Raw genomic sequence first — 24295 nt, forward strand, 5'->3', positions numbered from 1 at the left:
AGAGCAAGGGGGACAGGGGGCACCCCTGCCTGGTCCCACGGTAGAGCCTAAAGTACTCCGATCTCCTTCCATTTGTAACTACACTCGCCATCGGAGCCGCGTAGAGCAGCCTTACCCATTTGATGAATCCCTCCCCGAATCCGAACCGCTCCAGCACCTCCCACAGGTACCCCCACTCAACTCTATCAAACGCTTTCTCCGCATCCAGCGCCACCACTATCTCCGCCTCCCCCTCCACTGCCGGCATCATAATAACATTTAGCAGTCTCCGCACATTCGTGTTGAGCTGCCGTCCCTTGACAAATCCTGTCTGATCCTCATGTATCACCCCTGGCACACAGTCCTCTATCCTGGTGGCCAGGATCTTCGCCAGCAACTTAGCGTCAACATTGAGGAGCTAGATAGGCCTGTATGATCCACACTGCAAGGGGTCCTTATCCCGCTTTAGGATCAGAGAGATCAGTGCCCGCGACATCGTCAGGGGCAAAGCCCCCCCCCCCCCCTCCCATGCCTCATTGAAGGTTCGCACCAACAGGGGGCCCACCAGATCCGCATACTTTTTATAAAATTCCACCGGGAACCCGTCCGGCCCCGGCGCCTTACCTGACTGCATTTGTCCAATCCCCCTGACTAGCTCCTCCAACTCTATCGGCGCCCCCAGCCCCTCTACCAGCTCCTCTTGAACCCTTGGGAACCGTAGCCTGTTCATGAAGCTCTCCATCCCCCCTCTACCCATCGGAGGTTCTGACCGGTACAGTTCCTCGTAGAAGTCCCTAAAGACCCCATTTACTTCTGTCCCCTTCTGCACTACATTCTCACCCCTATCCATCACTCCACCAATTTCCCTAGCCGCATCTCGCCTGCGGAGCTGATGCGCCAACATCCTGCTCGCCTTCTCCCCATACTCATATACCGTGCCCTGCGACCTCCTCCACTGTGTCTCCGCCTTTCTGGTGGTCAATAAGTCAAATTTGGCCTGCAAACTGCGCCGTTCCCCCAGCAACCCCTCCTCCGGTGCCTCCGCGTATCTCCTGTCCACATCCAGGAGCTCTCCCACCAGTCTCTCCCTCTCCTTCCTCTCCGTCCTTTCCCTATGGGCCCAGATGGAGATCAGCTCTCCCCGGATCACTGCTTTCAGAGCCTCCCAGACCATCCCCACCCGGACCTCCCCCGTATCATTGGTATCAAGATACCCCTCAATACTTCCCCGGACCCTCCTACACACCTCCTCATCAGCCAGCAGCCCCACATCCAGGCGCCAGAGCGGGCGCTGATCCCGCGCCTCCCCCATCTCCAGATCAACCCAGTGTGGAGCATGGTCTGAGATCGCTATGTCCGAATACTCTGCATCCTGCACCTTCGGGATCAATCCCCTGCTCAGGATGAAAAAATCTATTCGGGAATAGACCCTATGGACATGGGAGAAAAAGGAATACTCCCGCGCTCTCGGCCTCCCAAACCTCCAGGGATCCACCCCTCCCATCTGGTCCATAAACCCCCTCAGCACTCTGGCCGCCGCCGGTTTCCTACCCGTCCTTGAGCTGGACCGGTCCAGTGGGGGATCCAGCACTGTGTTAAAGTCTCCCCCCATGATCAGGCCCCCTGCCTCCAGGCCCGGAATGCGGCCCAACAAGCGCCTCATGAAAATGAAAATGAAAATCGCTTTTATTGTCACGAGTAGGCTTCAATGAAGTTACTGTGAAAAGCCCCTAGTCGCCACATTCCGGCGCCTGTCCGGGGAGGCTGATACGGGAATCGAACCGTGCTGCTGGCCTGCTTGGTCTGCTTTAAAAGCCAGCGATTTAGCCTGGAGCCTGGATCATCCCAATTCGGGGCATATACATTAACCAGCACCACCTTCTCTCCCTGCAGCCTACCCTTCACCATAATATATCTGCCCTCCTTGTCCGACACCACCTCAGCCGCCTCGAACGCCACCCTCTTCCCCACCAGGATCGGCACCCCCCGGTTCTTCGCGTCCAATCCGGAGTGAAAAACCTGCCCCACCCACCCCTTCCTCAGACGACCCTGGTCCGCCACCTTCAAGTGGGTCTCCTGGAGCATAGCCACGTCCGCCTTCAGCCCCTTCAGATGAGAAAATACCCTGGTTCTCTTAACCGGCCCATTCAGCCCCTTCACGTTCCAGGTAATCAGCCGAATCAGAGAGCAACCTGCCCCTCTTCCGCGCCGGCTAGCCATAGCTTATCGACTGCTCGCCCCAGGCCAGCTCGCCCCGCCTGACCCGTTCCCCATGGCGATAACGCCTCTCCTCTACCCCCCCGGCCCACGCCAGCTCCTTCCTGGCCATTCCAGCAGCAACCCGGTATCCCCCCCCCCACCCCCTCAGGCTAGGACCCCACCTAGCCGCGACGCACCCTCCATGGTACTTCCGTGAGTCAGCTGACTTCTGCTGACCCGGCAGCTCCTGCCAAAACCCATCTCCTCCCGGCATGGGGTCATCCCCCTCTTGCCACACCTCCTTGGCACCACTTCAGCGCGGGAAAGAAAACCAGTAGAAGCCACGCCCCCACCTCCAGCTCCGCCCCCCCCTGCCCCGCAGCGCGGACAACCAGAGGAAAGCCCGCGCTTTCACACTGTCACACCCCACCCTTCCGACGCAGCTCCTCAAAATCCAGTTTCACCCCAACCCCCGGCCCCGTACAGAAGAGAACACATAAAGCACATACCCCCAACGTTCCCCACATACCCCACACCCATACCCAACAGACAAACCCACCCGGAAACAGAGCAAAAAGAAAAATGGCATTAAAAAAACACGTGTCAAAATTGAAGAACAGCAACAGCGAAAACAGCAACGGCCATAGTGTGTCCCCAGATCCTAGTTCGAGTCCAGTTTCTCCGCCTGTACAAAGGCCCACGCCTCCTCCGGGGACTCGAAGTAGTGGTGCCGGTCCTTATATGTCACCCACAGACGCGCAGGCTGCAGCATTCCAAATCTGACCTGCTTGGCATGCAGCACCGCCTTCGTCCGGTTGAACCCGGCCCTCCGCTTTGCCACCTCCGCACTCCAGTCCTGGTAGATTCGTACTACTGAATTCTCCCACTTGCTGCTCCTCTCTTTCTTGGCCCAGCGCAGCACACACTCCCGGTCACTAAATCGATGGAACCACACCAGCACCGCCCGCGGGGGTTCATTTGCCTTAGGCCTCCTGGCCAGCACTCTGTGAGCTCCCTCAAGCTCCAGGGGCAAATGGAAGGACCCCGCTCCCATCAACGAGCTCAACATCATGGTCACGTACCACGGGAGATCCGACCCCTCCAGCCCCTCCGCCAGGCCCAGGATCCTCAAATTCTTTCGCCTCGTGCGAACGTCCAGCTCCTCCAAGCGGTCTTGCCACTTTTTGTGAAGTGCCTCGTGCAACTCCACTTTCCCCACGAGGACCACGGCCTCCTCCTCCCGCTCAGCGGCCTGCTGCTGCAACTCCCGGATAGACACCTCCTGGGCCGCCTGAGCTCCAAGCAGCTTGTTGGTAGTCTTATTCAGTGAGTCCAGCAACTCAGCCTTCAGCTCCGCAAAACAGCGTAGAAGAGCAGCTTGCTGCTCCTGCGCCTACTTCCACCAGTCCTCAGGTGTTCCGCCGGCCGCCATTTTGTCCTTCTTCCCCCGCTTTTCTTGTGGAGCTGCTGCAGCCTTTTCCTTTGCCCCACCCCGGGTGAGCACCATAAATTATGGGGAATGCTCCTCTAGACACCTTCCCCCACCAGGATTCGTCGAGACAGCGCCGTTTGGGGCCCTCAAATCGGCCCAAAAGTCCTTAAGTAGCGGGAGCTGCGGTGCGGCTTAGCCGCACCTGCAAAGCCGGTTTTCTGACCGCTCCACTCCTAGTCCAGGCCATCCACCGGTGGAGAATCTGAGAAGGAGTGTTCCCACACGGGGAAAATTCCAAACAGCACCACTACGAGCCCTTAAAAGAGCCCCAAAGTCCGAAAATAGTGGGAGCCACTGAACGTGCGGCTTAGCTCCGCATCACCGCTACCGGAAGTCCGTCTCCGCTTCTTCAATGGCCTTGGTGAGATCTTTTCACAGTTCTTCCCTCTGCTGCTAGAATTCAGCTTTCATAAGCTGGGTCACTGTCTGTGTGGAGTCTGCACGTCCTCCCCCTGTGTGCGTGGGTTTCCTCCGGGTGCTCCGGTTTCCTCCCACAGTCCAAAGATGTGCGGGTTAGGTGGATTGGCCATGCTAAATTGCCCGTAGTGTCCTAATAAAAGTAAGGTTAAGGGGGGGGTTGTTGGGTTACGGGTATAGGGTGGATACGTGGGGTTGAGTAGGGTGATCATGGCTCGACACAACATTGAGGGCCGAAGGGCCTGTTCTGTGCTGTACTGTTCTATGTTCTATAAAGGCCCTCAGGTCAGCTTGAGACCTATAAGCTGGCCCTTCCCCCGCTAGCATGCTTGCAGAGGCTTTTGTTTGTTGCTGTTCAGACAAATCTTGCACTGTTTCTGAGGGTCTGATAACCAAGAAACATCCTATTCTTGGGGGAAAATACTCCTTGAACATTCACCCACGCCTTTTCATCGAAATTCCAACCCGTGCTGCCCAAAAAAGAGCTCTTTTCTGCAACCTTAGGCAGGAGCTGCCTCTGTGTGCTCACTCACTTCATGATGCACACCGGAAGTCTGCATTTGCCTTAACGGCCAACTGAACCTGCACATTAACCTTAAGAGAATCGTGAATAAGGACTCTAAGGACTCACAAGTCCCTTTGTGATTCTACTTTCCAAAGCATTTCTCCATTTAGAAAATAGTCTATAGAACATAGAACAGTACATTCTATGCACTGTGAAGACTGATGCAAAGTAACTATTCAGTTTGTCTGCCTTTTCTTTGCTTCCTATTATTACTTCTCAGCCACATTTTCTAGTGACCCAATTTCTCCATTTAGAAAATAGTCTATGCCTAGATTCCTCCTTCCAAAGTGCATAACCTCACACTTTTCATCATTGTATTCCATCTGCCACTTCTTTGCCCACTCTCCTAGCTTGCCAAGTCCCTCTGCAGCCCCCTTGCTTACTCAATACTACCTGTCCCTCTACAGATCTTTGTATCATCTGCAAACTTAGCAACAGTGCCTTCGGTACCTTCTTCCAGATCATTAATGTATATTGTAAAAAGTTGTGGTCCCAGCACAGACCCCTGAGGCACACCACCAGTCACCAGCTACCACCCTGAAAAAGACACCTTTATCCCCACTCTCTGCCTTCTGTCAGTCAGCCAATCCTCTATCCATACCAGGATCTTACCCGTAACACCATGGTCTTTTAACTTAGTTAACAGTCTCCTATGCGGCACCTTGTCAAAGGCCTTCTGTAAATGTAAATAAATCATGTCCACTGATTCTCCTTTGTCTAACTTGTTTGTTACCTCCTCAAAAGAATTATAAAAGATTTTTTCAGACATAACCTCCCTTTGACAAAGCTGTGCTGACTCAGTCCTATTTTACCATGGACTTCCAAGTGCTTCACGATCTCATCTTTAACAAGACTCTAAAATCTTACCAATGACCGAAGTCAGGCTAACCAGCCTATAATTCCCCGTCTTCTGCCTCCCTCCCTTCTTAAACAGTGGTGTTACATTAGCCACCTTCCAGTCCTCTGGGACCCTTCCTGCCTTCAGTGATTCCTGAAAGATCATCACCAATGCCTCCACAATCACCTCAGCCATCTCTTTTAGAACCCTGGGGTGTAGTCCATCCGGTCCAGGTGACTTATCCACCTTCAGACCTTTCAGTTTCCCCAGAACCTTCTCCTTAGTAATGGTCACTGCACTCACCTCTCCCCCTGGTTCTCCTGGAGGTCTGGCATCCCACTGGTGTCTTCCAGGTTGATAGGGTTGTGAAGAAGGCCTATGGTGTGTTGGCCTTTATTGGTAGAGGGATTGAGTTCCGGAGCCATGAGGTCATGTTGCAGTTGTACAAAACTCTAGTACGGCCACATTTGGAGTATTGCGTACAGTTCTGGTCGCCTCATTATAGGAAGGACGTGGAAGCTTTGGAACGGGTGCAGAGGAGATTTACCAGGATGTTGCCTGGTATGGCGGGAAAATCTTATGAGGAAAGGCTGATGGACTTGAGGTTGTTTTCGTTAGAGAGAAGAAGGTTAAGAGGTGACTTAATAGAGGCATACAAAATGATCAGAGGGTTAGATAGGGTGGACAGTGAGAGCCTTCTCCCGCGGATGGAGGTGGCTAGCACGAGGGGACATAGCCTTAAATTGAGGGGTAATAGATATAGGACAGAGGTCAGAGGTGGGTTTTTTACGCAAAGAGTGGTGAGGCCCTGGAATGCCCTACCTGCAGCAGTAGTGAACTCGCCAACATTGAGGGCATTTAAAAGTTTATTGGATAAGCATATGGATGATAAGAGCATAGTGTAGGTTAGATGGCCGTTAGTTTTTTTCCATGTCGGTGCAACATCGAGGGCCGAAGGGCCTGTACTGCGCTGTATCGTTCTATGTTCTATGTTCTATGTTCCACTGTGAAGACTGATGCAAAGTAACTATTCAGTTTGTCTGCCTTTTCTTTGCTTCCTATTATTACTTCTCAGCCACATTTTCTAGTGACCCAATGTCTATTTTTGCCTCTCTTACCTTTTATATACTGAAAAGAAATCTCTTATCATCCTTTATATTGCTAGCTAGCTTGCACTCATACTTCATCTTCTCCCCCGTGATTGCTTTTTTAGTTGTCCTCTGCGCGCTTTTAAAGGCTTCCCAATCCTCTGGTTTCCCACTAATCCTTGCCACTTTGTATGCTTTTTCCTTAGACTTTATGCTGTCCTTGACATCCCTCGTCTGCCATGGATGCCTTGTCCTCCCCTTAGCATGTTTCCTCCTCCTTGGGATGAATTTCTGTTGTGCCTCCCTAATAACCCCCAAAAACTCCTGCCATTGCTTTCCACTGTCTTCCCTGCTAGGCTCCTTCTCCAATCAACTCTGGCCAGCTCCTCCCTCATGTCTTTGTTGTTACCCTTATTTAATTGTAATACTGTTACATCTGATTGCAGCTTCTCCCTCTCAAACTGCAGGGTAAATTCTATCATCTTGTGGTCACTGCTCCCTAAGGGTTCCTTCACCTTAAGTTCCCGAATCAAGACTACCTCATTACACATCACCAAATCCAGAATTGCCTGTCCCCGAGTAGGCTCTGTCACAAGCTGCTAAAAAAAACATCTCTTAGACATTCCACAAGTTCCATTTCTTGGGATGCACTACCAACCTGATTTTCCCAGTCCATCTGCATATTGAAGTCCCCCATGATTACTGTAATATTGCCTTTTTTACATGCTTTCTCTATCTCCTGATTTATTTTCTGCCCCACATCCTGACTACTGCTTGGGGGCCTGTACATAACTCCCATCAGGGTCTTTTTACCTTTGCGATTCCTCAACTCTACCCACAGAGATGCTATGCCTTCTGATCCTCTCTCGCTCCTTGCTATCAATTTAATTTCATTCCTTACTAACATTGCAACCACGCCCCTTTTGCCCATCTGCCTGTCCTTTCGATAGGACATGTATTCTTGGATATTTAGATCCCAGCCCTGATCCCCTTGCAGCCCCGTCTCTGTGATGCCCACAGCATCGTACCAGCCAAACTCAATGTGCGCAACAAGCACATTTACCTTGTTCCGTATACCGCGCGCATTTAGGTACAACACCCTCAGTCCTGCATTGGCCCTTTTCACACTCTCCTCAGTCACTGTACCCTGTACTGTGGTCCTTTTTGATTTTTGACAATGGCTTCTCTGCCTTACACTTTGCCCCTTACTGCTTTTTGTTTCTGGCCCCGTTTTACTTCCCTCCGACTTCCTAATTTCTGGTAACAGAGTCTGGTAAGAGCAGGGAAGAAGCGGTTTATGAATTTGTTAGTGCGTGTTTTCAGACTTTTGTATCTTGTGCCCGATGGGAAGAGAGAATACCCTGGGTGGAAGGGTCTTTGATTATGCTGTCCACTTTCCTAAGGCAGTGGGAGGTGTAGACAGAGTCAATGGATGGGAGGTGGGTTTCGCATGATGGATTGGGCTGTGTTCACGACTCTCCTGTAGTTTCTCAAGGTCTTCGGCACAGCAGTTGCCAAACCAAGCTGTGATGCAGCCAGATAGGATGCTTTCTATGGTGCATCCATAGTAAATCTCCACTGTACCCTATCTTACCAAGTGTGGTACAAGAATTGGATGCAATATTTTTGTTGAGGCTTATCCAGAACTTTATGACGGTTCAGCATAATTTCTGTACTTTTGTATTCAATGGGCAGGATTTTCCGGCCCATCCGCAGGCAGGTCTGCCGGTCCCACCAAAGTGAGCCCCTGCGGCAGGTTCGCTTTCAATGGAGTGGGTGAGCTATGCAAAAGTACACAGACTTTGGTGGGACTAGAAACACCTGCTAGCAACTAATAGCTTACCACATCCACTGTGGAAAACCGGGCAAAGGACTCTGTTTATAAAGACAAACATTGCATGCAATGTTATCCACTCTCTCAATTTGTCCTGCTACCTTCAAAGATTAATGTACAAGCAGCCCCGGGACCCTCTACTCCTGCAAATGCTTACGATTGTGCCATTTGTTGCAAATATAAAGTTAAGATGAGTGGAGAGATCAGTTCGCTCTTCAAGAGTCTGGTAACGAGGAATTCCGGTTGCAGCGATGCGGAGCTAAGCCACACGTTTGGTAGCTCCCGCTATTTTTGGACTTTTGGGCTCTTTTAAGGGCCTGCAGCGGTGCTGGTTGGACTTTTTCCCTGGTGGGAACACATCCACTGTGCTCATCTGCCGGTGGATGGACTGGACCAGGAGCGGGGCGGTCAAAAAATCGGCTTTGGAGCAGAGAAAGGTGTGAGGCAGGAAAAACAAGATGGCGGCGGGCGGAGAACCGACAGCGTGGCAGCAGTGGGCGCAGGAGCAGCTCCATCGCTGCTTCAGAGAGCTGAAAGCTGAGATCCTGGAGGCGTTTAAGGCCTCGCTGGACAAGCTCATGGCGACTCAGGGTGCGGAGATCCGGGAGCTACAGCAAAAGGCCTCGGAGAGCGAGGACGAACTCCTGGGCCTGGCAGTGAAGGTGGAGTCGCACGAGGCGCTTCACAAGAAATGGCTGGCAAGGGTGGAGGAGATGGAGAACCGCTCCCGTCGGAACAACCCGCGGATTTTGGGCCTCCCGGAGCGGCTGGAAGGTTCGGATTTGGGGGCCTACGTGGTTGTGATGCTGAATTCGTTAATGGGCGCGAGGTCGTTCTAAGGACCCTTGGAGCTGGAGGGGGCCCATCGAGTGCTGTTGAGGAAGCCCAGGCCGAACGAGCCGCCTAGGGCGGTGCTGGTCCGTTTTCACCGCTTCGTTGACCTTGAGTGTGTGCTGAGATGGGCGAAGAAGGAAAGGAGCAGCAAGTGGGAGAATGCAGAGATCAGGATCTATCAGGACTGGAGCGCGGAGGTGGAGAAGAGAAGGGCTGGTTTCAATCGGGCGAAGGGAGTGCTTCACAGGAAGGAGGTGAAGTTTGGCCTGTTACAGCTGGCTCGCCTCTGGGTCACTTACAAGGACCGCCAGCTCTACTTTGACTCTCTGGAGGAGGCCTGGGCCTTAGTCCAGGCAGAGAAGTTGGACTCAAACTGAGGACTGGGGAATGATGTATAGTCCGGAGGCTCTGTCCTCCTTGGTATCCTTTTGTTTCTATCGGCTGTGTTTGATGTTGCCTTTTCGCTGTTCTGCTTTTTCGCTTTTTGGGGCTGTTATTTATTTATTGGGGTGCTTTTTAGTTTTTTCACTGGTGGAGGGTTGGGGATCTGTTCGCGGTCCCGCTGGGTCAGGTGCCTGTCTTTTTCCCGTGTGTCGGGTCGAGTCGGGGGGGATGACGACCGGGTTGCTGCTGCAGGGGCCGTAGGGAAACGGCTGGTGGCGGACAGTGCAGCTGGATTCGTAATGGTGAGTGGTAGACTCCAGGGGGAGAGGGTGGTTCTGGTCAATGTGTACGCCCCCAACTGGGACGATGCGGGCTTCATGCGGCGAATGTTGAGCCGGATCCCAGACCTGGAGACGGGGGGGGGGGGGGGGGGGGGTTGATCTCGGGAGGGGACTTTAATACGGTGTTGGATCCGGCTCTGGATCGTTCGAACTCTAGAACGGGTAAGAGGCCTCGGTGCTGAGGGGGTTCATGGATCAGATGGGAGGGGCAGACCCTTGGAGGTTTTTGAAGCCGGGGTGGTAGGGAGTTCTCCTTTTTCTCCCATGTCCACAAGGCTTATTCCAGGATTGACTTTTTTGTTCTCAGCAGGGCGCTAATCCCGAGAGTGGTGGGGCCGGAGTATTCGGCGACAGCAATATCTGACCATGCTCCGCATTTGGTGGACCTGGAGCTGGGGGAGGGGAAGGATCAGCGCCCGCTGTGGAGGTTAGATGTGGGGCTTCTGGCAGAGGAGGAAGTATGTGGGCGGGTCCGTAGGGGTATAGAGGGGTATTTGGAAGCCAACGATAACGGAGAAGTGCAAGTTGGGGTGGTTTGGGAAGCGTTGAAGGCAGTGGTTAGAGGGGAGCTGATATCCATTCGGGCGTACAGGGAGAGGGGGGAGAGGGTTGAGAGAGAGAGGCTGGTGGAAGAAATGGCAAGGGTGGACAGGAGGTGTAAGGGTGGACAGGAGGAATGCGGATGTCCCGGAGGAGGGGCATTTGAGCAAGCATCGCAGTCTCCAAGCGGAGTTTGATATACTGACCACCCGGAAGGCGGAGGCGCAGTGGAGGAGGGCACAGGAGGCGGTATATCAGTATGGGGAGAAGGCAAGTCGGATGCTGGCCCACCAGCTCCGGAAGCGGGAGGCAGCAAGAGAGATAGAGGGAAGTCACAGATGCAGGAGGGAACTTGGTGCGGGATGGCAGGGACATTAATGGGGTGTTCAGATCCTTTTACGAGGGGCTGTACTGGGCGGTGCCCTCTAGGGAGGTAGGCGGGATGGACCGCTTTCTGGATAGGCTGGAGTTCCCAAGAGTAGAGGATGAGCGGGTGGAGGGTCTGGGGGCCCCAATCAAGCTGGAGGAGCTGATAAGAGGCGTTAGGGAGCTTACAGACAGGGAAAGCACCGGGACCCGATGGGTTCCCGGTGGAGGTTTACAAGAAGTTTTCAGATCTGCTGGGCCCGCTGCTTGTGAGGACCCTGAATGAGGCAAGGGAAGGGGGGGCTCTGCCCCAACGATGTCTAGAGCAATAATTTCACTGATGTGATCCTGAAGAGGGATAAGGATCCCTTCCAGTGTGGGTCTTGCAGGCCGATTTCGCTCCTCAACGTGGATGCAAAGTTGTTGGCGAAGGTACTGTCCAGAAGGGTGGAAGATGTGGTCCCGATGGTTATCCATGAGGACCAAACGGGGTTTGTGAAGGGGAGGCAGCTGAATGTCAATGTACGGCGGCTTCTTAATGTTATGATGATGGCGTCAGTGGCTGGGGAGGCGGAAATAGTAGCGTCGATGGATGCGGAGAAAGCTTTTGACAGGGTGGAGTGGAGCTACCTGTGGGGAGTGCTGAGGAGGTTTGGGTTTGGTGAGGGATTCATTAGCTGGGTGAGGTTGCTGTACAGCTCGCCGGTGGCGAGTGTGGTGACGAATGGGAGGAGGTCGGAGGACTTTCGGCTTTCCCGGGGGATGAGGCAGCTCTTCGCATTAGCGATTGAGCCCTTGGCCATGGCGCTGAGGGATTCGAAAAACTGGAGGGGGATTGTGCAGGCGGGGGGGAACCGGTTGTCATTGTACGCAGATGATTCACTGTTGTACATCGCGGATCCGGTGGGGGGGGGATGCGAGGTGTTGAAGATACTTGGGGATTTTGGGGACTTTTCGGGCTACAAGCTCAACGTGGGGAAAAGTGAGCTGTTTGTTCTGCACCTGGGGGACCAGGAGAGGGAGATAGGAGAGCTCCCGTTGAAGAGGGCGGAGAGGAGCTTTAGATATCTTGGGGTCCAGATAGCTAAGAGCTGGGGGGCCCTGCACAGGGTAACCTTTTCGAGGCTGGTGGAACAGATGGAGGAGTTCAGGAGGTGGGATGCGCTGCCACTCTCTTTGGCGGGCAGGGTCCAGTCGGTTAAGATGACGGTGCTCCCGAGGTTTCTGTTTCTTTTCCAGTGCCTCCCCATATTGATTCCGAAAGCTTTTTTCAAGAGGGTGAATAAGAGTATTCCAGGGTTCGTGTGGGCGCGGAAGACGCCGAGAGTGAGGAGGGTATTCCTGGAGCGAAGAAGGGAGGTAGGCTGTTTGGCGCTGCCCAACCTATGTGGGTATTTCTGGGCTGCGAATGTGGCAATGATTCGCAGGTGGGTGATGGAGGGGAAGGGTGCCACATGGAAGAGGTTGGAGGTGGCGTCCTGTGTGGGTATGAGTTTGAGGGCATTGGTGACGGCCCCGCTTCCACTCCCCCCGGCAAGATATTCCACGAGTCCGGTAGTGGTGGCGTCCCTCAAAATATGGGGGCAGTGGAGGCAGCACAGGGGGGAAATGAAGGCCTCAGTGTGGGCCCCGATACGAGGCAATCACCGGTTTGCACCAGGGAGAATGGATGGTGGGTTTTTGAGTTGGCATAGGGCACCTTTTCCTCAATAGGAAGTTTGCGACTTTAGAGGAGTTGGAGGGGAAGTGGGGCCTCCCCCGGGAATGCTTTCGGGTATATGCAGATTAGGACGTTTGTTAAGCGGCAGGTGGCGGAGTTCCAGCTGCTGCCGCCTAGGGGGGTGCAGGATAGGGTGCTCTCGGGGACGTGGGTCAGTGAGGGGAGGATCTCAGCGATTCATCAGATGATGCAGGAAGAGGAGGCGGCCTCGGTGGAGGAGCTGAAAGCGAAGTGGGAGGAGGAGCTAGGGGAAGAGATTGACGATGGGACGTGGGCGGATGCCCTGGGAAGGGTGAACTCGTCCTCTTCTTGCGCACGGCTCAGCTTAATTCAGCTGAAGGTGCTGCATAGGGCGCACATGACTGGGGCCAGGATGAGCCGGTTCTTTTGGGGGGGGGGGGGGGGAAGGACAGGTGTGGGAGGCCCGGCGAACCACACCCACATGTTTTGGGCATGTCCGGCGTTGGAGGGGTTTTGGAAGGGGGTGGCGGGGACTTTGTCCAAGGTGGTCGGTTCCAGGGTGGAGCCGGGCTGGGGGCTCGCGATCTTTGGGGTAGCATCGGAGCCGGGAGTGCAGGAGGTGAGAGAGGCCGGTACACTGGCCTTTGCGTCTCTAGTAGCCCGGCGTAGGATTCTCTTACAGTGGAGGGACGCAAAGCCCCCGAGCCCGGAGGCCTGGATCAATGACATGTCCGGGTTCATCAGGCTGGAAAAGATTAAGTTTGCCCTGAGGGGGTCGGTACAAGGGTTCTTCCGGCGGTGGCAGCCTTTTCTCGATTTCCTGGCGGAGGGGTAGAGGGTGGTCAGTCTCGGCAGCGGGGGGGGGGGGGGGGGGGGGGGGGGGGGGGTTTGCTATTTTTTTTCCTTTCTTGTATTGTTACTAGTTATTAATTTATTACTTTGTATTGGGGGGGTTTCTTTTTCTGTTTAGTTTTACACCTTGTTAACTTTAACTGTTGGGAGAAAATTTGTTGTTGAAAAATTTGAATAAAAATTATTTTTAAAAAAGAGAGTCTGGTAACAGTGGCGAAGAAGCTGTTGTGATTTAATTTAGGATAAAACGGAGGGATGTAAGGGGCAAGATCCATTCTAAATTCAACAAACGTGGGTGGTTTGGTTGTTCAAGGTTAAAAAGTTGTTTTGATGAGAAGAATGTGAGAGATGTTCACACATGTTAACAGTGACCAGGGCAGCTGTGTTGACAGTGGACTGTTAAGTCCCAGGGAAGTGTTAGGAGGAGTGTCAAGTTTGTAAACAGTTATAGTTTATTTATTTAGTTCTTAGAGAGAATGAAGTTGGAGATCGTTCTAGAGGACAGCTAATTTGCATCTCTACCTGGATGCAAGGCCCATTTGATTCACAATGCCATGGGGATGGGCTTTGAGACACAAGTCCGTGGAAAGGCATAGGATTAGGTTGCAGGTTTTCCCAAAACATATCCCTGAACCTCACAGAGTTAGTCTGCAAGAATCTTGTGTTGATCATCATTCTGTTTCTTTGCCGGTCCATTTTCCTCTTCATCTCCCCTCTGAAGCTACTGAATTTAACCTGGTTCTCACTTGAAGAATCTAATTGACATTCATCACACACCTTTCTTGGTTCACCATAATCTACATCTTCAATACAACTGTAGGATGTGTTGGTTCAGGTTCCCAAGACGCCCGTGCTTTTTGCAGCCCCATGGAGTCCATGGACCATGCTTATGTTAACTGTTACAGGCTGCATCTCCTTTTCAGTTTCCTGAAACACCTTTAACTTAAGATTGGTGTTTTGTTATGCTCTTGACGTAGTATAAGCTGCTTCCTTGATGTACACTCTGACAAAGGAAGGTTCAGACTTGGAGATAGCTTTAACACGTTTATTAAACTGTTAACAATTCTCCTACTTGGATTCGACTCTCCTGTTAATCCTGCTATAGCTACTCAGACTGACGAACCAGACTGCTACAATCCACGTGGTGGGTGTGATGTGTTTAATCAACCCTGTGTACTCACTGAGAGTCTCCACTGGAAAGAGAAAGAGCATGTGCGCCGTGTCCTTTTATATGAGTTGGTGTAATGCCCCCCTGTGGTAGTGTCACCACTGTGTGTATCGTGAATGCCCATTTGTCGTGTCCTATCTTACTGGCCTATTGGTTGACTGTCTGTGTCATGTCTCTGGTGCTCCTTCTAGTGTCTATCTAGTCTACGTGTATAAATTTACATTAACCCCTTATGTATTTACAGTGATGCATATCACCACAATTGGTTTGCATCATCATTCGGCCAGACTACCACTCATTCACAGCTAGGTGTCCTTGGGAGAAAGAACATGCAGTGTCTGCCGGCTTGATTGAGGCCTTCTATTCCAGGTGGGCACTGCAGGAACTGTGGTTCCTTATTAACCCCTTTCATCACCTTTGATTTTAAAGTTTGGTTTGAAATTTGTTTCGGTTTGATGCAGTATCCCTTGAAGCAGCTGCCTTTTTAATTTGTCCCTGAATTTGTTAACATGGTTTCACTGATTTAGCCCATATTTGGGTAATTCCCATATCTTGCTCGTCATGTGACCTCTCGCTCTTGTTGGATGGACTTAGCCTGTACTAAAGCATCTCATCCTTAAAGATCGCCCATTGTTCCATTACAGTTTTTCCTCTGGTTAGATCCCGTCTCATCATTTTGAAATTTGTGTAATTTTTTTTATGTTTTCTGTGACAAAGACAGATACAAAGTATTTGCTTAATGTCTCTACCATTTTCTTACTTTTCATTATAATTTCCAGAGTCTCTTGCTCTAATGGGCACACATCACTAACCTCTTTCAATTTACATTGCAATGGAAATATTTACAGTCAGTTTGTTTATCATTCCATAACAATCCCTTGCTCCTGCTTTGCTAAATTCTACTATTCGTCATTGGATGTTAAGTTTGAGTGTTGAAGGGCAGCACGGCGGCCTAGTGGTTAGCACAACCGCCTCACGGCGCTGAGGTCCCAGGTTCGATCCCGGCTCTGGGTCACTGTCCGTGTGGAGTTTGCACATTCTCCCCGTGTCTGCGTGGGTTTCGCCCCCACAACCCAAAAATGTGCAGAGTAGGTGGATTGGCCACGCTAAATTGCCCCTTAATAGAAAAAACAATTGGGTAATCTAAATTTATATAAAAAAAAATTTTAAAAAAAGTTTGAGTGTTGCTGGAACTGCACTCAACTAGGTAAGTGGCGAGTATTCCATCACACTCTTAACAGTGCCCTGTAGATGGTAGACAGGGTTTTAAGGGGGTGAGGAGACAAGTCCCTCTCTACAGAATTCCCAGCCTCTGTCCTGCTCTTGTAGCCACAGCATTTATATGGCTGGTCCAGTTCAGTTTCTGGTCAATGGTTACCAAGGTGTTGGTAGTGGGGGATGAAGCGATGGCAATACCATTGAACGTCCTGGGGAAATTGTTGGATTCTCTCTTGTTGGAGATGGTCATTGCCTGGGACTTGTGTAGCATAAATGTTACTTGCCACGCATCAGCCCAAGCCCGAATGTTGGACAATGAAGAAGGTTATCTAGGATTGCAACAGGATCTTGATCAATTAGCCTGTGGGCCGATGAATGGCAGATGGGAGTTTAATTTAGATAAATGTCAGGTGATGCATTTTGGTAGATCGAATCGGGGCAGGACCTACTTAATGGTAGGGAGTTGGGGAGAATTATAGAACAAAGAGGTCTAGGGGTACCGGTGCATAGCTCCATGAAAGTGGAGTCACAGGTGGACAGGGTGGTGAAGACGACATTCGGCATGCTTGGTTTCATTGGCCAGAACATGGAATACAAGAGTTGGGACGTCTTACTGAAGTTGTACAAGACATCTAGTAAGGCCACACTTGGAATATTGTGCGCAGTTATAGTCACCCTATTATAGAAAGGAAATTATTAAACAAGAAAGAGTGCAGAAAAGATTTATTAGGATGCTACCGGGACTTGATGGTTTGAGTTATAAGGAGTGGCTGGATAGACTGGGATATTTTTTTCCCTGGAGCATAGGAGTGATCTTATTGAGGTCTATAAAATAATGAGGGCATAAATAGGGTCAACTTCTTTTCCCAAAGGTAGGGGAGTCTAAAACTAGAGGGCATAGGTTTATGGTGAGAGGGTAGAGTCCAGAGGGCACTTTTTTTCACACAGAGGGTGGAGAGTGTCTGGAATGAGCTGCCAGGCGCAGTAGTAGAGGTGGGTACAATTTTGACTTTCAAAAAGCATTTAGACAGTTATATGGGAAAGATGGGTATAGAGAGATATGGGCCAATTGCTGGCAGTTGCAACTAGCTTAGTGGTACAAATTGGGCGACATCGACAAGTTGGGCCGAAGGGCCTGTTCTCATGCTGTAAACGTCTGTGACTCTAACAAGACAGTACTATCAAGCCAAAAAGACATTTTGCCTATCACACAAAATGAGTAATTTGGTCTATGAATTTAAGTGCCAGTGTGATACTCAGTATGTAGGCAATAAGTCCCAAAGGTTGACAGATCGTATCAAACAGCATGTCTGTTCCACTACTCACAACAGGCAAGGTATAGACCACACCCAAACAACCAGTGCTTACAAAACACAAAACGATGTCCAACATTAGATGTGATTCTGCAATTGGACAATATTTGCTAAATAATCCCCAACATTCTAAAGATTTCACCGACAACCAATTTAAGGAGGTCAGTTGGGCTCGCAGAGTGGCATTAATACACAGAGCCCTGTTCTTTGCAGACAGAAAGATCATGTACGCACATTGTGCCTGTTTCAGCTGGTTCGTTCCTCAAGGCATGACTTGGCCAGAGTCAAGCTACCTGGTTTAAATTTTCGGCGGGAATTCAGCTGGAGTGGGCGGGGCGACAGAGTCGAGCGGTGAGTATTTAAACTAGCTGCTTCGCTGTTTAAACAGCGGCCACAGGGTCTTTGGGGACAAATTTGAAGAGTGATATCACAGCAAAGCAGTGACCTGATTGGCTGGTAAGGAAATTGCTCTGATTAGCAGTAGCTGGGAGAAATTTAACTCTTCATGTGTTGGTAAGTATTGTAATTGCTAAGTAAAATCTTTATTCCTTTCACTTATTCATTATTTAATATTGTAATCAGTTAAGGTAAAGTGGAAAAATGGCAGGAGATCCCAGACCAATGTTATGCTCCTCATGCTCAATGTGAGAGTTCAGGTATGTGGCCGATGCCCCTGACTCCTTCATGTGCAGGAAGTGTATTCAGCTGCAGCTTCCGTTAGACTGCATGACGGCTCTGGAGCTGCGGATGGACTCACTTTGGAGCATCCGCGATGCTGAGGAGGTCGTGGATAGCACGCTCAGTGAGTTGGTCACACCACAGATTAGGATTGGTGAGGGAGAAAGGGAATGGGTGACCAAAAGGCAGAGAAAGAGCAGGAAAGCAGTGCAGGTGTCCCCTGCGGTCATCTCCCTCTAAAACAGGTATACCGTTTTGGATACTGTTGGGGGAGATGACTAATCAGGGGAAGGCAGTAGTAGCCAGGCTCATGGCACCGTGGCTGGCTCTGCTGAACAGAAGGCCGGGATAAAGACTGGCAGAGCGACAGTCATAGGGGATTCAATCGTAAGGGGAGTAGACAGGCGTTTCTGTGGTCGAAAACGAGACTCCCGAATGGTATGTTGCCTCCCAGTGCACAGGTCAGGCATGTCTCAGATCGGCTTCAGGACATACTGAAGGGGGAGGGTGAACAGCCAGTTCAACGATATACGTAAAAAACGGGATGAGGTCGTACAATCAGAATTTAGGGAGTTAGGAGACAAGTTAAAAAGTAGGACCTCAAATGTAGTAATCTCAGAATTGCTACCAGTGCCACGAGACAGTTAAAGTAGAAAGTCAAGAATAGACAGAATGAATGTGCGGCTTGAGAGATGGTGCAGGAGGGAGGGGTTCAGATTTTTGGGACATTGGAACCGGTTCTGGGGGCGGTGGGACCATTACAAATTGGATGGTCTACACCTGGGCAGGACTGGAACCAATGTCCTAGGGTTTTGATGACACTGTTGGGGAGGTTTTAAACTAATGTGGCAGGGGGATGGGAACCAGATTAGGAAGTTAGAGGTCAGTAAAGAGGCAGCAACTAAAGCCAGTAAGGTACTGATAATAAACAGCATTGTGACTCAGGGTAAGAGTACACAGGGAAGAGATGATGAACGCAAAGGGACAGGTGGTCTGAGGTGCATTTGTTTTAATGCGAGAAGTGTAGCGGGGAAGGCAGATGAATTTAGGGCTTGGATTAGTACCTGGGAATATGATGTTATTGGTATTACTGAGACTTGGTTGAGGGAAGGGCAAGACTGGCAACTAAATATCCCAGGGTATAGATGCTTCAGGAGAGATAGAGAGGGAGGTAAAAGGGATGGAGGAGTTGCATTACTGGTCAGAGATGATATCACAGCTGTGATTAAGGAGGGCATTATGGAGGATTTGAGCACTGAGGCAATCTGGGCAGAGCTAAGAAATAGGAAGGGTGCAGTAACATTGTTAGGACTTTACTACAGGCCTCCCAAAAGCGAGCGTGAAGTAGAGGTAGAAATGTGTGGACAGATTATAGAAAAATGTAGGAGCAATAGGATGGTCGTGATAGGAGATTTTAACTTCCCCAACATTAAATGGGACTCATGTAGTGTTGGAGGCGTAGACGGAGCAGAATTTGTAAGGTGCATCCAGGAGAGTTTTTTTAGAGCAGTATGTAAATAGTCCAACTCAGGAAGGGGCCATACTGGACCTGGTATTGGGGAATGATCCCGGCCAGGTGGTTGAAGTTTCAGTCGGTGATTACTTTGGGAATAGCGATCACAATTCCGTAAGTTTTAGAATACTCATGGACAAAGACAAGAGTGGTCCTAAAGGAAGAGTGCTAAATTGGGGAAAGGCCAAGTATAACAAAATTCGACAGGAGCTAGGGAATGTGGATTGGGAGCAACTGTTTAAGGGTAAATCCACATTTGAAATGTGGGAGTCTTGTAAGGAAAGGTTGATTAGAGTGCAGGACAGACATGTCCCTGTGAAAATGAGGGATAGAAATGGCAAGATTAGGGAACCATGGATGACAGGTGAAATTGTGAGACTAGCTAAGATGAAAAAGGAAGCATACATAAGATCTAGGCGACTTAAAACTGATGAAGCTTTGGAGGAATATCGGTAAAGTAGGTCAAATCTCAAACGCGCAATAAAGAGGGCTAAAAGGGGTCATGAAATATCTTTGGCGAACAGGGTTAAGGAAAATCCCAAAGCCTTTTATTCGTATATAAGGAGCAAGAGGGTAACTAGAGAAAGGATTGGCCCACTCAAAGACAAAAGAGGGAATTTATGCGTGGAGTCAGAGGAATTGGGTGAGATTCTTAATGAATACTTTGCATCGGTATTCACCAAGGAGAGGGACATGACAGATGTTGAGGTTAGGGATGGATGTTTAAATACTCTAGGTCAAGTCGGCATAAGGAAGGGGGCGGTTTTGGGTATTCTACAAGGCATTAAGGTGGACAAGTCCCCAGGACCGGATGGGATCTATCCCAGGTTACTGAGGGAAGCGAGGGTCAAAATAGCTGGGGCCTTAACAGATATCGTTGCAGCATCCTTGAGCACGGGTGAGGTCCCGGAGGACTGGAGAATTGCTAATGCTGTCCCTTTGTTTAAGGGCAGCAGGGATAATCCAGGGAATTATATACCTGTGAGCTTGACGTCAGTGGTAGGCAAACTGTTGGAGAAGATACTGAGGGATAGGGTCTATTCACATTTGGAAGAAAATAGACTTATCAGTGATAGGCAGCATGGTTCTGTGCAGGGAAGGTCATGTCTTTCAAACCTAATAGAATTTTTTGAGGAAGTGACAAAGTTAATTGATGAGGGAAGGGCTGTAGATGTCACATACATGGACTTCAGTAAGGCTTCAAAGTTTCCCATGGCAGGTTGATGGAAAAAGTGAAGTCGTATGGAGTTCAGGGTGTACTAGCTAGATGGATAAAGAACTGGCTGGGCAACAGGAGACAGAGAGTAGTGGTGGAAGGGAGTGTCTCAAAATGGAGAAGGGCGACTAGTGGTGTTCCACAGGGATCTGTGCTCGGACCACTGTTGTTTGTGATATACATAAATGATCTAGACAAAGGTATAGGTGGTCTGATTAGCGAGTTTGCAGATGATACTAAGATTGGTGGAGTTGCAGATAGCGAGGGGGACTGTCAGAGAATACAGCAAAATATAGATAGATTGGAGAGTTGGGCGGAGAAATGGCAGATGGAGTTCAATCCAGGCAAATGCGAGGTGATGCATTTTTGCAAGATCCAATTCAAGAGCTGACTATACGGTCAATGGATGAGTCCTGGGGAAAATTGATGTGCAGAGAGATCTGGGAGTTCAAGTCCATTGTACCCTGAAGGTGGCAACGCAGGTTGATAGAGTGGTCAAGAAGGCATACAGCATGCTTGTCTTCATCCGATGGGGTATTGAGTACAAGAGTCGGCAGGTCATGTTACAGTTGTACAGGACTTTGGTTTGGCCACATTTGGAATACTGCGTGCAGTTCTGGTCGCCACATTACCAGAAGGATGTGGATGCTTTAGAGAGGGTGCAGAGGAGGTTCATCAGGATGTTGCCTGGTATGGAGGGTGCTAGCTATGAAGAAAGGTTGAGTAGATTAGGATTGTTTTCGTTGGAAAGACGGAGGTTGAGGGGGGACCTGATTGAGGTCTACAAAATTATGAGAGGTACGGACAGGGTGGATAGCAACAAGCTTTTTCCAAGAGTGGGGGTGTCAATTACAAGGGGTCATGATTTCAAGGTGAGAGGGGGAAAAGTTTAAGGGAGATGTGCGTGCAAAGTTTTTTACGCAGAGGGTGGTGGGTGCCTGGAACGCTTTGCCAGCAGAGGTGGTAGAGGTGGTAGAGGCGGGCACAATAGCATCATTTAAGATGCATCTAGACAGATGCATGAACGGGCGCGGAACAGAGGTAAGTATATCCTTGGAAAATAGGCGACAGGTTTAGATAAAGGATCTGGATCAGTGAAGGCTGGGAGGGCCGAAGGGCCTGTTCCTGTGCTGTAATTTTCTTTGTTTTTTGTATCCCAGTGACTTGGGATCACAAAGCTGGCTGCACATTTGCATTACTGTGCCTTCTACACTCCAAAACTATTGAAATGGGGAAAACCGATCTGAAAAGTCACATCTTGGAGGAGATTAAATACTTATGGAATTGACAACTATATCTGATTTTTGCGGCCAATGAAGAAAAGGAAAAGTGGGGAGCCATTTAACCCCTTCTCACCTGATCGTAACACACTGGTCTGTATTACCAAACCAGTGAAGCAATTAGGCAACAATATGAAAAAGGTAGGATGTTAATAACTTTATCAGAACAGTGCATAAAAATGAAAATGATTGATGTAGTTAAATACACACAAGTGCTACCAGCACAAGTCCACAACTTCAATCTAAGATATTATGTAATGTTCATTTTGAAGACCTTGACTATTGACCTGTGCACGTTAACTTTTACATTACAGATGTTTGTGTGTTGTTAAAACCTAGATTCTGGAACAGTTAATAGAGACTGAAAATAATGAATTTGATAAATATAGCAACACTGACAATATTCTGTATATTCCATAATGGTGCATTTTTCCCCGCAAGTTAATCTTAAATTTAGAACAGTGTTTATGTCAGACTTGCTACAAAACGATATTCCATTTTAAAAACTTACCTCTATTTCCAGGCGGTTGAAGGCTATCTCCTGTCATACTACACCATCCCACTGGAAAGATATCGCGAGAATCATATCTGCACCAGTAGTCGAATGCGCCTCTCCACCCATCAAACGTGATGAAAATGTCATCTGCTTTTACTTCACTAATGGTTGCTGGACAAATCAGATGAGGATTTTTTCGATCAACTGCTTCCAGTTTCATCCCAACTTTGAAATGGTTTTGCTGCGGGCTCGGGGGTTCCTCAAATAGGAGAGAAATATATGAGCTTTTCCTTTTTCAAATATAAGCATGAATTTAACAAGCAACACAAACAAATTTTATTTTTAAAAATTGAATCCAGTGTTTGACAAAAGAAACTAACACCGTTTATCTACTGCGGCTACAATTCAGCATTTGTGGTTGCATATCTTGATATTTTCCAATGTATAATGTTTGCGCTATTTTTGAAAGAAACCCAAAGCGCAAGGATAGATCACCACTTGATGATCTTAAAATTATTTTCAGTTATTGTAAATATGACATGCGACAGTTAAAAAAACATGTCAATGTTGAAAAGAATCTCAGTATCTGATGAAAAACAAAGTGTAATTCTCTGAGGCTTCCCTACCAGAGCGAAGCCTTGTTTCCAGAAAGCTTGAGTCAAAAAATAAAATGAAGACTATGTTACAGTCGTATGTTTGATTTGTGTTCACAGCTACATTTAGTAATGGAGCCTTACTCAATAATCCCTATGAAATCCAAAATATCTGGAAAAGCATTCAACCAAGTTCATACCCAAAGTGCAAGATAGAAGAGAAAGGCAGAAGCCTGGTTCTGCAAACTAAAGTGTAGTGCCAGGATCCATTTAAATTTTAAAATCCATTTGGAAGAGTTTGATTTAAATTCTGCACCACCACTTAAAACTAGAAGCGGAACCAGGAATGAATTTAGAAGAGAAGGAAAGTTGCCAATTAAACAAAGTACGAATCATTCGGTAGAGTAACAGCTGAAAAAAAGCAGCTGATAAAAATTAACACCACTCTTCCAGTGGTGTAATATTGAATAAGCGACTTCTTCCCCATCCCAAGTGCCACCTGAGCCAAATTGCAGATTTTAAGATTCAAGTCTGATATTTAAATTTGCGAGAGGTTTTGTCGGTCTAGATAAAATGCAATTGCACAATAAATTAAGATTTTTCTGTTTGTTGTTTGAAGTGTTTAGTCCCAATTTATTCATCACGTGTAAAAATACAATCAAAGTTTATCCTTCCTTCAAAGTTCTTGCATACGTCTGAGGATCGTGGGATTATATTCATTGGAGTTTAGGAGGTTGAGGGGAGATCTAATAGAAACGTACAAGATAATGAATGGCTTGGATAGGATGGACGTAGGGAAGTTGTTTCCATTAGCAGGGGAGACTAGGACGCGGGGGCACAGCCTTAGAATAAAAGGGAGTCACTTTAGAACAGAGATGAGGAGAAATTTCTTCAGCCAGAGAGTGGTAGGTCTGTGGAATTCATTGCCACAGAGGGCGGTGGAGGCCGGGACATTGAGTGTCTTTAAGACAGAAATTGATAAATTCTTGATTTCTCGAGGAATTAAGGGCTATGGGGAGAGAGCGGGTAAATGGAGTTGAAATCAACCATGATTGAATGGTGGAGTGGACTCGACGGGCCGAATGGCCTTACTTCCACTCCTTGGTCTTATGGTCTTATATGTCTCGTCATAGCTATGTTAATTTTTTGCACTGATCAAGTATGTACATAGTGCATTCATACAGGCCTTCATCATGTCCCAAAGTTCCTTATAACCGATACATTACTTTTGAAGTGCCATTATTGTTATGTGGGCTGTTATTGCAATAAGGTGCTACAAAATGGCAAACAACCAATGTGTTTTATGCACAGGGGAACTCTTTCTTCCTCAAATATTGACAAGGACTCTTTTATATCCATCTCAACGCCTCATTCAAGATTGCATCTCCATCGATGCAGCATCACTTCAGT

The 24295-nt window shown here is 49.0% G+C and overlaps 1 protein-coding gene across 5 annotated transcripts in view; it reads right to left on the minus strand.

Annotated features, from left to right (window-relative positions):
* The window catches only part of scml2 (Scm polycomb group protein like 2), a 322665-nt gene that overhangs the window by 99966 nt on the left and 198404 nt on the right, over positions 1-24295 (minus strand). For all 5 annotated transcript variants that reach the window (XM_038802541.1, XM_038802540.1, XM_038802539.1 and 2 more), the window contains one exon: positions 22308-22551. In XM_038802541.1, the coding sequence (XP_038658469.1) occupies positions 22308-22551 (244 nt within the window). The remainder of the gene's footprint in view (positions 1-22307; positions 22552-24295) is intronic.

The sequence above is a fragment of the Scyliorhinus canicula genome, chromosome 7 (genome assembly GCF_902713615.1).
Source record: "Scyliorhinus canicula chromosome 7, sScyCan1.1, whole genome shotgun sequence".
Classification (NCBI taxonomy): Eukaryota; Metazoa; Chordata; class Chondrichthyes; order Carcharhiniformes; family Scyliorhinidae; genus Scyliorhinus; species Scyliorhinus canicula.